This window comes from Heterodontus francisci, chromosome 7 (genome assembly GCF_036365525.1).
Source record: "Heterodontus francisci isolate sHetFra1 chromosome 7, sHetFra1.hap1, whole genome shotgun sequence".
NCBI lineage: Eukaryota > Metazoa > Chordata > Chondrichthyes > Heterodontiformes > Heterodontidae > Heterodontus > Heterodontus francisci.
In genome coordinates, this window is record NC_090377.1 from 73,065,609 (window position 1) to 73,081,843 (window position 16,235).

General features: G+C 43.5%; 1 protein-coding gene across 2 annotated transcripts in view; it reads left to right on the plus strand.

Annotated features, from left to right (window-relative positions):
* Positions 1-16,235, plus strand: part of LOC137372058 (integrin alpha-6-like) — a 119,238-nt gene that overhangs the window by 39,825 nt on the left and 63,178 nt on the right. For both annotated transcript variants that reach the window (XM_068035415.1, XM_068035414.1), the window contains exons 3-5: positions 7,049-7,128; positions 8,779-9,034; positions 11,964-12,086. In XM_068035415.1, coding sequence (XP_067891516.1) covers positions 7,049-7,128; positions 8,779-9,034; positions 11,964-12,086 — 459 coding nt within the window. The remainder of the gene's footprint in view (positions 1-7,048; positions 7,129-8,778; positions 9,035-11,963; positions 12,087-16,235) is intronic.

Genomic DNA, 16,235 nt, shown 5'->3' on the forward strand with positions numbered 1-16,235 from the left:
CAGGATGGGCTTAATCTGAACAGGAAGAGAACTAATAATCTGACAAAACCAATAAATAAGGGAAGTGATGAGCAATTTAAACTAGAAAAGAAGTCGGGCAGGGAAAATAAAAGCAATCAGAAAGAGTGTGTAAGAAGGTAGAAATATGAGGGCTTTGTGCTTCACAATTTAAGAGGGATGTTGAGTCAATAGAGAGGGTACAGCACAGATTCCATATGTATGAGAGCATACAAATTCAAAGAAAGATTCTGAAAAGTAGAGGTTGTTTCTGTCAGAGAAGATATTCTGAAGGGAAGGGACTGATCAGAATGGCCAGTTTCCAGTGACTGAGAAGCAGTGTACCCTCTAATGTCTTTTTTGCAGTGTATGGGCGATTTGTTTAAGTGCGGGGGCCCTTTAAATTTTTTGTGTGGCTGCACACACATGCTAACTTAAAGGGACTGAATTGTTCACAGCCTGCGTGGGAACTTTTGGGTTGCTGTGCAGTTAGAGGGAGCATTGCTAAGAAATCTAGAATGAAAGAGGACATAGACATAAGATTAAATGTAAGAGATTAGGACACCAAGCAAATGGAAGTCTTTTTCTACACAGATGGTTGTGAGGTTGTGGAGTGCATCACCAGATTTAGTGACTGAAGCCTATGTTTTTAAAATAGGTTAGAAAGGTAGTAAATGGAAAGGAAAATAAAGGGATATGGGAAGAGAGCGGGCACGAGTATTAGGAATACTGCTTGCATGAAGGATAAATATGAATGAGGACTGCTTGGGCTGAACAGTGTTTTTGTGTTGTAATTTCCATGTAAGTTATTCACTTGGCTTAGTGCAGCACTGATACTTCTATCTGTTGCATCATGGTGGACTCTGAAAGCTCATTGGGACTAACCAGTCTGTGAACTGCACACAATATTCAAAAACACTTCCACCCTCTGGACCAGATCACTTTATTAGGCTTCATCTTCAGGGTTAGTCAACAAATAATGTGGCTCTATTCCTATAATTGGGAATTTGACCCGAGGCATATCTGTACTTGTTTCTTGCTTTCTCAAAGCATTCCAAATAGGAAGGACGTGGATGTAATAAACCCCACCACCTTCTTTCAGTTATCTCCATTGAAGTCAAGATTGGATGTGGTATAAATCAGGCATAAAACCAAATCCTCCTTGTTCCAGCCGAGAGGATATATTAAAATTGAGGCTTGTTACTTTTGTTTGTGAATAAAACAACTGAAATCTTTTGAACACAAAGCCAGTAACAACTTAGTGACTGTAGGGCACCTAGTTGCCACCATACAGGCAGCAAAGTGATTTTGTTACCTCCTGGTTAGTACAGATTGTTCCCAGTCATTGGTAAGGTACCAAGGTTTTTCTACACACTAGTTATTAATTTGAAGCATATCCACCTGCTATAGAAACTATCCTGCTATATACATGAAGCAGTTTCTCCAGCAGCAAGGCTGTGAGATAGCATATAACTAGACCATTAGTTTTCTAAAAGGATGCGCATTCAGAAAATTAGTTTGTGAATGCAGGATCCTTTTTGAATGCCGAGTGCTTTGGTGTTCCACAAAAGTCATTGGCCCAGAAACTGCATGGCCCTTCCAGCATAATACCTGAGGTAGGAATCTGCTGGAGGGTTTGGGAAATAGGCCTGGAACTAATGTTGTATTTTTGGATTGCTCGGGCAATTTGTTTAAGTACATGGCCCCTTTAAATTTTTTTGCACGGCTGCGCACATATGAACATATGAATTAGGAGCAGGAGTAGGCCACTCGGCCCCTCGAGCCTGCGCCGTCATTCAACAAGATCATGGCTGATCTGATTGTAACCTCAACTCCACATTCCCACCTACCCCCAATAACCTTTCACCCCCTTGCTTATCAAGAATCTATCTACCTCTGCCTAACAAATATTCAAAGACTCTACTTCCACCGCCTTTCGAGGAAGAAAGTTCCAAAGACTCAAGACCCTCTAAGAGAAAAAATTTCTCATCTCTGGCTTAAATGGGCGACCCCTTATTATTAAATAGTGACCCCTAGTTCTAGATTCTCTCACAAGGGAAAACATCCTTTCCACATTCACCCTGTCAAGACCCCTCAGGGTCTGATATGTTTCAATCAAGTCACCTCTTACTGTTCTAAACTCCAGCAGATACAAGTCTAGCCTGCCCAACCTTTCCTCATAAGACAACCTGCCCATTCCAGGTATTAGTCTAGTAAACCTTCTGTGAACTGCTTTCCATGCTTTTACATCCTTCCTTAAATAAGGAGACCAATACTGTACACAGTACTCCAGATCTGTATAACTGAGCATAACCTCCTTACTTTTGTATTCAATTCCCCTCGCAATAAACGATAACATTCTATTAGCTTTCCTAACTACGTGCTGTACCTGCATACTGACCTTTTGTGATTCATGCACTAGGACACCCAGATCTCTCTGCATCTCAGAGCTCTGCAATCTCTGCACGCATGGTAACTTAAAGGGACTGACTTATGTATGGCCTGCACAGGAACTTTCAGGATGCCATGTGGCCACACAGCTTAGAGGGAACATTGCCTGGAATCAGATGCACTGGTTTTCAGCCTTTAGTTGAACTTTCCAGGGTGACCTTCTGGGATGGAGTACACGCCTACCCCAAACATTGCCATCGATGTAGGCCTCTCTAATTTTTTCCTGAATCCTGAGCTTTCAGACATAGTATTGAGAACGATATACCTGGTCAGACCAGACATACTTCCCTAACAATTGACAGTTGTGTAGACCATCTAGGGGTTGTTGCCTGTATCCCAGAAGAGAAAAGGGCATTTTTATATATTTAAAAAAAAACTTAGCAGCCCTCCTGAAGAGGAGCGAAGGAGGGGGCAAGAAATTATTCTTTCCAGAGGCAGAAAGGTGGTGTTGATGGTAGGGCTGTGCAGAGTTTCAAACCTGGCTCTTTTGAACTGGACATTCTTAATCCAGACTTCCCTGCCTTTTTAGCAATGGGTGTACCAGTCTTTCCTAACAGAACTAAAAGAATAACATCAATCTTTAGTATCCCTATTGGCAGGCTTTTATTAGTTTTTCTCATTGGCCTTCTAACCCTGATTGGCTCTGGGCTTCAAATGGGTGGTCTTTCTCCTCAGCCATAGCTAATTGACACTGTCCCTCTCCTTTGTTCTTTTCTCTCTGTTCCGAGCAAGTGGAAGGCTGCCCCTCTGATTTAATCCCCATTTGGTGCTTAACCAGTAATGGTGTCAGTAAAACTAGCTGACTCTTTTTCCCCCTCTCTACCTTCCCAAGTGTGCGGGTTTAAATAAATCCTGTTATTCTCAAAATGAATAGGAATCATCGTGAATTCATAGGTTTGGGGGTGGGACATTATTTTTAGTTATCTTAATCTGAAATAAACCGTGAGCATGCTACAATTTCTTGATATTTTCAAACTTCTAGAACTATAATTCTTATACATTTATTGCCATTTTTTCAATGGTTAGCACTTATCAAAGTTTTTTTGTTATGATTAACTTCATTAGATTAAGAGATCTCATCACTAATTAACAACTATGTTGGCCTCATAACCATCTGACGTAGAAATAAATGTACATGAAATCTACTAATACTAAATACAGAAATTGCTTTTGGTTAGATTCTATCTGATATTGGCCTTGATACACAAAGTCACCAGCAATTGTTTGTTTTGCAGCTTAGTCCAAATTAACAGATAGCTGTGATTGTGAACATTTATTTCTCTGGCCAACACAAAAGCTGTCTTTTCCAGTCAGATTTTCCCAATGCTTAATGCCAGCACTATTGAGTCAAGTTAGTGTTTGGACTGGAAGTATAGGTGGAAACTAGCAATGCTTGAGTTTCCCCAACATCTAGTGGTATTTACCGACTTTCAGTCAGGTGTAGAATGTGTGCAAGATGGTTTCGTTCAAAATTGGTAGGTATCTAATTTTTAATATAATCATGAGCAGTGTAAGTGCTTGCTAATGGCAACATGCATATTTTCACATTTTATGCTCAAAGCACATTCAGAGCTCTAAATCCACATTGTGAATTGGTGTAGAGAACTGATTTGTAGGATTATAGGAAAAAAGCAGGGGGATTGGAGGTGGTACTAAATTGGACATCTATTTCAAAGAGCTGGGGCAGGTATGATAGGCCGAATTGCCTCCTGTGCTATTATGCTTTATGATTCTAAAGGAAGTGCAGATTTCTCTTACAGTTGCACTCCCCATCTTGATAGCCTACACTTCGAAGTGAAAGTCTATAGTAACTTAGGAGGTGCATCCCAAAGTTTATATTTTTTGGATATTGAAACTTTGCTGCGTGATATTTAAAGTGCAGTTTGTGCTATTTCTTTGCATTTCATTGCAAGTGCTGGAATGGGGATCTACAAGGGAAATCCACTGTATCTATGCTTCTTGGAGGAAACAAAGAGATCAACCCACAGGTTGTTACCCTATCGGCACATTTCCTGCTACATTACAAAAGTGACTATACTTCAAAAAGTACTTCATTGACTGTAAAGCACTTTGAGACATCCGGTGGTTGTGAACAGCACTATATAAATGTGAGTCTTCCTTCCCTCCCCTCCAAGCCACATGTAGGGACAGCAAATCAATTCACTCAATTTAGTTCGTGGAATAGGAGGTAGTGCTTCAGGCTGTTATGACTGAGTCATATCACATGTTCACAACAACAATAACATATTTATAGAGTGCTTTAACATAATAAAATGTCCTAAGGTGCTTCACAGGAGTGTTGTCAAGCAAAATGGTTGTAATGTTAGCTGTGGCTCAGTTGGTAGCACTCTCACCTCTTCAAGTCACAAGATTCTGGATTCAAGTCTCACTCCAGGGCATGAGCACAAAAATAAAGGCTGACACTCTAGTACAGTACTGAGGGAGTGCTGCATTGACAGATGTGCTGCCTTTTGGATGAGATGTTAAACCAAGGCCCCATATGTTTCCTTGGGTGGATGTAAGAGATCCCATGGTACTGTTTCGAAGAAGAGCAGGTGAGTTGTCCCGGCCAATAGTTATCCCTCAATAAACATCACAAAGAAACAGGCTATCTGGTCATTATCACACTGCTGTTTGCTATGTGCATATTGGCTGTTACTTTTCCTACATTACAACAGTGACTACACTTCAAAAGTCCTTCATTGGCTGTAAAGTGAGATGACTGTTGATCATGAAAGATGCGTTATAAATGCAAGTTTTTCTTTAACATTGGACACCAAAGCATGTAAGGCAATATTAGGGCAGATGGCCAAAAGCTTGGTTACAGAGGTAGGTTTTAAGGAGTGTCTTAAAAAAGCGAAGAGAAGTAGAGAGGCGGAGGTTTAGGAAGGGAATTTCAGAGCTTAGGACCAAGGCAGCTGAAGGCATGGTCACCAATGGTGAAATAATTTAAATTGGTGATGCTCAAGGGGCCAGAATTAAATGAATGCATATATCTCTGAGGGTTGTGGGGCTGGAGGAGATTACAGAGATAGGGAGGGTGAGACAATGGAGGAATTTGAAAACAAGGATGGGAATTTTAAAATTGAGGCATTGCTTGACCTGGAGCCAATGAAGGTGAATGGGACTCGGGAATGAGTTAGGATACAGGCAGCAGAAGTTCGGATAACCTCAGGTTTATAGAGGGTGGACGATGGGAGGCCAGTCAGGGGTACGTTGGAATAGTCAAATCTCGAGGTAACAAAGGCATGGATGAGGGTTTCAGCAGCAGATGAGCTGAGGCAGGGGTGGAATTTGGTGATGTTACCGAGATGGAAATAGGTGGTCTTACTGATGATGTGGATATGTGATTGGAAGCTTATCTCGGGATCGAATAGAGCACCAAGGTTCCAAACAGTCTGGTTCAGCCTCAGAAAGTTGTCAGGAAGAGGGATTGAGTCAGTAGCTAGAGAACGGAATTTGTGGCAGCAGCCAAAGATAGTGAGTTTGGTCTTCCCAATGTTAAGTTGGAGGAAATGTCTGGTTACCCAGTACTAGATGTCGGACAAGCTGTCTGATAATTTAGCAACAGTGGAGGAGTTGAGAGAAATGGTGGTGATGTAGAGCTGGGTGTTGTCAGTGTACATGTGGAAATTGACATGTTTTCGGATGATGTTGCCGAGGGGCAGCATGTAGATAAGAAATAGGAAAGGACCAAGGATAGATCCTTGGGCGACACCAGAGGTAACTGTGCAGAAGTGGGAAGAGAAGCCATTGCAAGTGATTCTCTGACTACAATTAAATGGATAAGAATAGAACCAGATGGGTGCAGTCCCACCCAGTTGGATGACAGTGGAGAGGTGTTGGAGGAGGATGGTGTGGTCAACCATGTCAAAGGTTGCAGACAGATCGAGAAGGACGAGAAGAGATAGTTTACTTTTGTCGCCAGAGACACATCTATGCCAGTGGTACTGAAGATCATGGTTGCCGTCAATTTCTATGCTTCAGGATTCAGATATTCACAGGGGATTTTGCGCACATCTTTCTATCTGTTATCCATGTGTGCATACCATGGACCTCAGTGTGCACAGTTATATGCCTTATATAATAGTCGACCGCAGCATTCCCAATATTGACCAATACTGGGTCTTGAATTCCATTTACCATGTGGAGGCATGTATGCCATTTTCTTTGTATGCCAGGAACTACAGTATTATCAGACTGTACATTCCCTTTCCCCTGCAGTTGAGGCTAAGTGCGGATCTATTTATCTTTTCTTACTATTCTGCTGTGTAAATTGTTCACCTCACTTTGTCCTTCCCATCGTATTATAAATATATGCATTAAATGAAGATTAGCCAATTGTTGTTTTTGAATGCTAATGTGGTTTGTGAAGGGGTTTAATAATTTAAAGCTAGAATCATTAGGGGCCATTGTGTAATCCCATTGGGGAATGACAGTCACAGGATCTGCATTTCCCTACTCTGCTTCCTGCAAGTGCCACTGGATGAGCTGGATTGCGCAATCATATTGAGCTGCTTCTTGTCCCATTTAAAAATGGCTAATAGAAAATAGTTGATGTAGTTGTCTCCTGAACATTTTATTTTCATCCTTTTTATAGTTGACCTGACGATGGAAAGTAAAGAAAATCAATGGATGGGTGTATCTGTGGAAAGTCAGGGACCAGGGGGAAAGGTTATGGTAAGTTTTGAACTCTTTCTATATTGTCATGCTAGGCCCCACCTGCCAAGAATGAGGCACATTAATTTTGTCAGGAACATTGATTTTAAACAGTTACTGGAGTGAGGAGAGGACTTGTTGAACAGATCAGCTGCGGCTGGAATAGACATTTGCATATTAGCAGACGGTGTTTGGAAGGACAAAGCAGCCATTCCCTGACATTCAACCCACAATGGACTTTTGATCACCAGATGTTGAAGGTGGGGGAGCTCGCATTCCAGGTTGACTGCTAAGGTGGCCGAATACACAAACGGACATGGTCAAACCAGCTAGTCACATGACTAACCTGCTGGGCAACTTGAGTTTTTTTGAATTTGTACAAACAGTTTGGGGAGAAAGCTGTTTGCCTCTGGACTGAGAAGATCTCTCTCCTGTCTGCTCCCATCTCTTTCTCACAAGCCTCTGAATCCACTGAAGATACATGAACCCCAAGAGAGAAAAGTCTCCTACAGCGAACAAGGTTTAAGAAGAATACTGGGCCCCAACGAAAAGCAAGCTCTACCTACAATCAAGGACTCAAAAGTGAGCTCGAAGAACTGCAACAACAACTCTTCAGATATTGCCTCAAACCTTTCCACTTTATTTTTTTTCTCTCTTTTCTGTCTCTATTTGCGTGTGTGTATCGCATATGCATGCTAGCATGGGGTGCGGTGTGTATCTGTAGGCGTTAACCGAATTAGAGTTTAAGTTTAATAAATTTCAACTTTTCTTCTTTAAACCTAAGAAAGCCTGTTTGTGCTGGTTTCTTTACCTTATAATTGGAAAGCAGTGAACAATTCACCAAAGGGGAGCTAAAAAATAGTGTGTTTAAAAATAAAACCCTGTTATAGTAAGACCAAGTGAAGGCAGAAAGGGAACCCTAGACCTCTTTCTCACCTGGTCGTAACAATATGGTACTCCCTTTTTTAATTATATACATGTACAATATCTGTGATCTTTATCGACTGTCTTTAACACTGCTACCAGTGGTTGATTCATAGAAGATTCACACCTTGTGATACTAGTAGAGAGATGGGCTGTGTAATGGCTTCCTCTCTCCCTATCCCCTTGCGCTCATCTGGTCCCCATTTACATTCCTTTGTAGGGTTTGTTAATAAAATTATTAATTAATTATTATTTTTTCATCCTTGTTGAAAATATGGCTGAAAGTGTTAATCAATATTTACTGATTCCTTCTGTTTGATTAGAATGCAAGTCGGCTCCAGTTCATCTGCTGATTTGTGCTGACTTAGCTGTTAGCATGCTATAGATTAAATTAAACACTGCTTGTGTTAGCTGTAAGAGAAATTAAATCAGGTTTCCACTGCTGATATTATCCAGCGACACCTACTGGGAAAGTACATATGTGTGAATGCCAGGTGAGGACAGGATTAAGCTCAGCACTGATGCCTTTGATAAAATTATTGTTTTTTTCCTATGACGTGTCTTTGAAGGATTTTGGTTCTGATGTTGCCAGGTAACTATTATTAGGAAGGGAAAAATAATGTTTAAAAGCTTAGTATTGTAGAACATGATGCTATTTAATGGTGGGCTAAATAGAAAAACCAATGGAAAATTACTATTATTAGCTAACCTTTAGCATTAAAAGCCTAAAATATTTTGTTATTTCAGGTTTGTGCACATCGATATGAGCAAAGACGACATGTGAATAAGCCAGAGGAGTCTCGTGATGTGACTGGACAGTGCTATATTTTGAGCCAGGACCTAGTTTTCCGAGGAGATGAAACTGATATAAATGTGAAACTTTGTGCTGGGCGACCTCAGGGCCATGAAAAATTTGGTATTTGTCAGCAAGGTGTAGCTAGCACTTTCACCAAGGGCGGTAATTATTCTGTGTATGGGGCTCCAGGTGCCTACAACTGGAAAGGTAACTTGTAATTGTACTTGTAATAATATTGTCAGTTTTCTTTCACCACATTTAAAATGACGGTATATGTGAAGAATTAGCAGTTAGCTGTAGACAGTATTGCAAGAATTATTTATAGATTGTATTAAGATTCCAGGAGGGACTTGCCCCAACTGAGTGTATCCAATGTGCCCTAGCTGGTAAGGTCCAGGTGTTCCCCATCTGAGTGGTGAACTTTGGACTTTGGCGGCACAGTGGCGCAGTGGTTAGCACCGCAGCCTCACAGCTCCAGCGACCCGGGTTCAATTCTGGGTACTGCCTGTGTGGAGTTTGCAAGTTCTCCCTGTGTCTGCGTGGGTTTCCTCCGGGTGCTCCGGTTTCCTCCCACATGCCAAAGACTTGCAGGTTGATAGGTAAATTGGCCATTATAAATTGCCCCTAGTGTAGGTAGGTGGTAGGGAAATGTAGGGATGGGTGGGGATGTGGTAGGAATATGGAATTAGTGTAGGATTAGTATAAATGGGTGGTTGATGGTCGGCACAGTCTCGGTGGGCCGAAGGGCCTGTTTCAGTGCTGTATCTCTAAACTAAACTAAACTAAACTATATAAGCTCCTCATCACTGTTTTATAATAATGGTGGCGAACCCGCTTCTGCCTCGCCTCGGGATCCAACCTGCATTTTACTGGTCCCCAGGCTTTAATTGTGCCATGGTGGGACATCCACCCACTTGAAGGAGGAAGTCCTGCCTCATTGAGCTGCCAGCCAATCAGCGGGCCAGCAGCTCTTAGTCCCAGCAGCACCACGGGGAGTGGTGGCCACTGCTGGGACTGCAGCCCAGCCGAAGACATGGAGCCGGGATGATATGTAGGTTTTAGTTGCCTCGCTGGGGGTAATTGGTTGGGCCCCAGCGAGGCAAGGGTGGTCGTGTTGGCTGGTCTTCACAGGCGGATTTTCCTGGCTCCAGAACTCCCGCTTGCCACGTGTAAAATCTGTGTGGAGGCAAGGCCACTTAAGGGCCTTGATTGGCCTGGGGCCGGTGGGCCGTTTTTCACCACCTCCCGCTCCATTTTATGCCACCCCCACCCCCCCAATCCCCTGCCACCATCTGGCTTGTTGGAGTGGTGTAAAAGTTCAGCCAATGTTTCTACATTAAGGTGATTGGCAAAGAACCCGAAGTGACATGAGGAATAGAGGAATAACTTTTTTATGCAGCGAGTGGGTAGGATCTGGAATGCACTGTCTGAGAGTGTGGAGGAGGAGGATTCAATCATGGCTTTCAAAATGGAATTGAATAATTATCTGAAGAGAAACGATTTGCAGTCAACAGGAAAAAGACAGGGGAGGGGGATGAGCTGAATGGCTCTTAATGGGAGCCAGCATGGACATGACAGGCTGAAGGGCCTCTTTCTGTGCTGTAACCATTCTATAATTCTACAATAAAACCAGAATCCTATTCAAATCTTTCATGTGTCAGGCAGTTCAATAAGACCTACTCAGAATTTAAGAAACCTGTATCTACAGGCAGTTTGCCGACTGAATAGCTTTCATTAAATGTGGGGTCAGGAGGAGCATTCCTGTTCTGCTGAGCTCTACATGCAGGTAAATGTGAAAAGCTTACCTCATAGGTTGCAAGATGAGTGCAGCTGATGGTGGCGCAGGCAAACCAATCTTCAAGTTGGGGCTCAACCAGGTGTTAGGTGCTCTGCAGATGCAAGTGAGGGACTGAACATCTGCTTCAGGCATGGCCTCTGGAAACTAACTTTAATACTTTTCCAATATGGCAGGAGATACACTTCCTGTCAGAAATGTGCGGACATTGGGGGCTTTCTAGGCCATATCTTAGACCACCTACATTTTGCTAAGAGTTGCTGAATACTAACATGCCGACGTAAAACTCCCAAAAGCATTGTCAAAGTAGCTGAAAAATATAGGGCTGAATTTTATGGGCCCCCTGGGGACGGAATGGAGGCAGGGAGGAGGGGGGGGGCCCATAAAATTGCGTTGGAAGGCAAGGGGCGTGGTGCCCATCCCCGACACCTTCCAATTTAGTCAGAGGCGGGGAAGGCCACTTAAGGGCCTCTTTCCGCCTCCACCTCAATTTAATTGAAGATGAATGGGCCAGCCATGGTGGGGTGATGCCGCCAGGTAAAACCTAGCAGGGCCCAGGGGATCCCTCCTTTGGGTCAATCCAGGGACCTGGCGGCAATCGTCACGGCCACCCCCCCCCCCCCCCCCCCACCCCCAGAAAGACACCCCACCCCGTCACCCGCCTAAATGGCCCCAGTGATCCCAGCACCACTGTGACGTCCTCGATACTGCAGTACTGGCAGTGGCCACTGCTTCCAGTGGCGCGGCCGAAACTGCAGAGCTGCTGGCCTTCTGATTGGCTGGCAGCGTTGGAGGCGGGAGCCTGTCCCTTAAAGGGATGGTGTCCCATACAGTGGCCGGTTAATTACCAGCCCCCCATGAAATAGCTCCGGGGCTCCGACAGGGGGCTGAAGTGGGGTCTCGCCCCACCTTCCAGCCCACTGCTAGGACTCTTGTCACCAGAACAAAATTTAGCCCATAGCTTTTTTCCATTTATCAATGAATACTGGCATCTAGAGGTAAAAATTCCAACGGCATTATAGTTAGAATCATGAAAAATTTGGAATATGGAGTGAAATTACATTGTAAAATGCTTGTATTGGTAACAAATACAATTCTTTTTCATCTTGTAATTTGAAAAACTATCTAAGGTTCACAAATTATTTTACGAATATTTCAAACTTCATTTAATCATGTGGCCAATATAATTTTAAGTGCTGATAGAGTGGTAGTTCTTGCTCTATCTCATTTTATGTTAAATGTACCTTATGACAAGTCCACTGTGAGAAAAACTGCTCCCAGTCCCTGCTAGTGTTGTTCGCAGTGCTGCTCATGCTGACACTTAACCTTTTGTTCCCTCAGGAATTATACATGTAGAATCCAGAAATATTGAGGACATTATCTTTGACGATGGACCCTATGAAGTTGGTGATGAAAACAAGAGAGATGAAAAATTGATACCTGTTCCTGCTAACAGCTATTTAGGTAGGTATAATGACTTCTAAAAGAGAAAGAGATAAATATTTGAAAAATAAAAATGTTAACGTGTCTGGAGATAGGGCAGGGGCATGGGACTAATTGGAAGCTTCCTTCTTCTGTGCTATAAGATTTTATGTATCTGCAATTCACATTACGTGTTTTTGTCGTCTTCCCCTTGGTGACCATATATGGCCTGAAACTTGTACTTTGCTCAGTTTCTAACCTAATATTAAATCTAAGTGTCTAAGTGCTCCTTGAGTGGGAAGAGCAAAGGTGCCGGCAGGCTGGAATTACTAAGTGTATTAAGGTGATGGAGGTGAGCCTGTATCTCTGGATAAAGAGTTAACAGATGGCATTTATACAGTTAGAGCCTTGTCTGACAAGCAATAGCTGTTACAGACTGCCCTCTGTCTGGCATTTTCTCAATACCTTAAGGGGGAAGACTGGTTTGGGTGGTTGAATGGTCACTTGAGAAAAAGGCTGTGGCTTCTCCTGCCCTGCCTCCAGACGCTGGACATTTCTGCATGATAACCAGTGATTCATCTCTGAGTAACATGGAGGTTGGGTACAAGAAGAAGAAAAATTAAAATAAAGGACCAGAATGCAATGAAATAGTTGTATTTTAATCAGGTCTGTCATTTCTTTAAGGAAGCTGAGATAACCACACTACTTCCTTCCTGACAACCCTTCAAAAACTTTTATTAGGGCCTACCTCGGGTGAGGCTTTTTTCAGTATCATTCTGAAAACATGATGGAAGAAAAGTCTGCTTGAAAGGTGGCTGTCAGAAATGAAAGACTGGCGACTTTTTTTTGTGACTGTGACATCCTTCATTTTGATTTAATCCATGCAGTGTTATAAATACAGAAGGATTAACCAATAGGATTTGGTTAATGTGAGCAGCTCTAGACATAAACTGAGTATTTCAACAAAAATAACCTGTTCTGTGACTAGTGCTTTAGACTTGTGTACCTGGGCTCTGAAATTCCTGGGATGCCAGCTCAGGTGCAGTGGCATGAAATTCCACAGAAAATGTAGTCCCCATCGGAAATCATGGGACTGGCGTCATTTGTATAACCGGGGGTGGGGTGGGGGGGGTGGGGGGGTGGTACTTTAGCAGTGACCAAGCCGATACAACAGAACAACTCACTCCTCTTCTGCCTGCTGTACTACCCATGCAGATCTGGGCCAAAGAAAAACAAATTAGCAAAAAAAGGCTTTGTTCCCAGTGGAGCCTTTGTCCTTGCATACTGAGACAATTAATCTCTTCTGGATTTGATTGTCTTAGTCAAGCAGAGAGTTAAGGCCTTTCTAAAGGCCTGAATGGGACTTATGCCAGCTTTCAATTGGCATGAATTCCACTGAGGCTTACCAAAGATGTAATGAGCAGAATTTTCTCACGGAAGGGCTGGAAACTGCCACAGTCATGCCCCCTTGACATGGGGGGACAGATGGAAAATTCACCATGGAGAATCCCCCCCTACACCACCCCAAACTGAAATTGAAAGGAACACTATTTGTGGGGCAGAACCAGGTTCTGACCCAAATTCCTGCCCCTAAGGCAGAAATCTTGTCTTCCACCGTCTCTGGGTTCAGGAATTTTGGAATCCATGCATTTAATTGCTGTGATACAGTCCAACAGTTGCTGGTCACCTCCAGTCTGTACCTAATTGGCCATTATTCTGGTGTCCCCAAGGATCAATCCTTAGCCCCATCCTATTTCTCATCTACATGCTACCCCTTGGTGATATCATCCAAAAGAACAGTGTTAGTTTTCACGTGTACGATGATGACAACCAGTCTCACCACCACTTCTCTCGACTCCTCTACTGGTGCTAAATTATTAGACTATTTATCCAGCATCCAGTGCATCTCTGGATGAGCAGAAATTTCCTTCAGTTAAATATTAGAAAGACTAGAGACATTGTTTTCGATCCCTGCTCCAAACTCCCTTCCCTAGCTACCAACTCCACCATCTCCCTGGCAACAGTCTCTGACTAAACCAGTCTGTTTGCAAACTTGGTGTCATATTTGACCCTGAGTCAAGCTTCTAAACACATATCAGTACCCTCACTAAGACTATCTATTTCCACCTCCATAACATCCCCCAACTTCACTCCTGTCTCAGCTCATCTTTTGCTGAAATGCTTATTTATGCCTTTGTTACCTCTAGACTTGACTATTCCAATGCACTCCTGGCTGGTCTCCCACATTCTACCTTCTGTAAACTTGAGGTCATTCAAAACTCTGACTATACTTGCTGCAGTCCCATTTGCCTATCACCCCTATGCTCGCTGGCCTACATTGGCTTCTGGTCAGGCAATGTCTTGATTTTAAAATTCTCATCCTCATTTCAAATCCGTCTGTGGCCTCACCCCTCCCTATCTCTGTAATCTCCTCCAGTTCCACCACCCTCCAAGATATCAGCACTCAGCTAATTCTGGTCTTTTCAGCACCCCCAACTTTAATTCCTTCACTATTGGTGGCTGTGTCTTAAGTTGCTAGACCCTAAGTTCTGGAATTTCCTCCCTACACGTCTTGGCCTCTCTACCTTGCTTTCTTCCTTAAAACCTACCTCTTTGACCAAGCTTTTGGTCATCTGACCTAATACTTCCTATGTGGTTATAATATTTCTGTGAAGCACCTTGGGACATTTTATTATGTTAAAGGCACTATGTAGATATAAGTTGTTGCATTATTCATGTGAGAGTGTTGGCAAGACTTTTAACCACATCGCATTGTAGCCAAGCCCAATCCTGTCCCTCACCTGGTACCCATACATACAATCAGCAGGAGACATGACAGTTGATTCGCACCGCCCCCCCCCCCCCCAACCTCCCCCCGTCACCCCTGCCAATTCCTGGATTGCTGATGCCAATTGTAATGCTCTTAAGGGGCTAAATTGGATTACTGAAAAAGTGATGCCTGGTTAACCCATGTCCACTGGTATAATGCAGGCAGCACAGCACCTTTGCATGATTTTTGCATGTAACTGCACTGTTGATTGCATTCGTCAGCAGTGGGCTCAAAACTGATACTTGCCAGCATTACTTAACGCTAGCCTGCACCTCTCAAAGCGGAGGTGCATTGTGACTGAAGCAGGTGCTGGGAGTCCTGTGTGAGCTGAATCCGATCTGGGAAAGACAGAAAAATGGTAGAACATGGAAGCAAGTGGGCACTCAGATTTTCCAATGCTGCACTGCAGGTATTGGTGAAGGATATGGAAATGAGGTGAGTTGTCTTATATCTGCAGACACATGGTGAAAAGGCAGTGGGAGCAGTTAGTCACAGAGGTCCATGTCAGGAGTCTTGTCCTGAAGACCTGCATGCAATGCTACAGGAAGTTTAATAACCTCACATGAGTGGTTAAAGTCAGTGAATGCATCCTCAAATGCCATTTGCAACCAACTGCACCACTAGCCTCAGCCAAGGTTCAATTCAGCACCCCGCCCCCATTGCTTACCTACTAACAATCTCTATCAATGCATATGCTTCACCTCACCCTCACACATGTAGCACTGCTGCAAGCCTCACACCCACAGCTCACAGCTTGTACACACTGCCAGCTATTCAACCCTGGCAGCCTCATCATCCAAACAGATTTGAAAACACTCACTTAGAGTCTGCCCTCACTCTTGCAGGATAAGGTGGCACACAACCGATGGCAACAGGACTAACTGGAGAGGGAGAGGCACACCTGCATGGAGGAGACAGTGCTGGCCATTATTTGAGCAGTCATTGCTGAGGCTGTGGCCAGAGGCGGGGCTGAAGCCATTGACGATGATGCTATCCTCATATCTAATCATCCTTCTCACATCCCTGTTCCTCCTCATCACACAATCTCTTCTGATTTATAAGCTACAGATGGTGCAAGCAGGCTTGCTTTTCCCTTACCACAACCCTATATTGTGCCTTTGTCCTTTCAGATACCCAAGAAGTGCAACCTGGCCAGACAGTGGAGGAAGACCAAGAAGAAAGTGACGATGAAGACATGCATCATTTGCTTTCATACTCGCAGCCATCAGCTCAGATACTCACACTGCATGTAGCTTAAAGGCTAGGTAAAAGGCAGCATCTGCACGGAGTGAGACACAGATACAAGTGCACTGCAGACAGGGTAGGGGGTAATGATAGCATAGGTGCCAGCTCACCGGAGG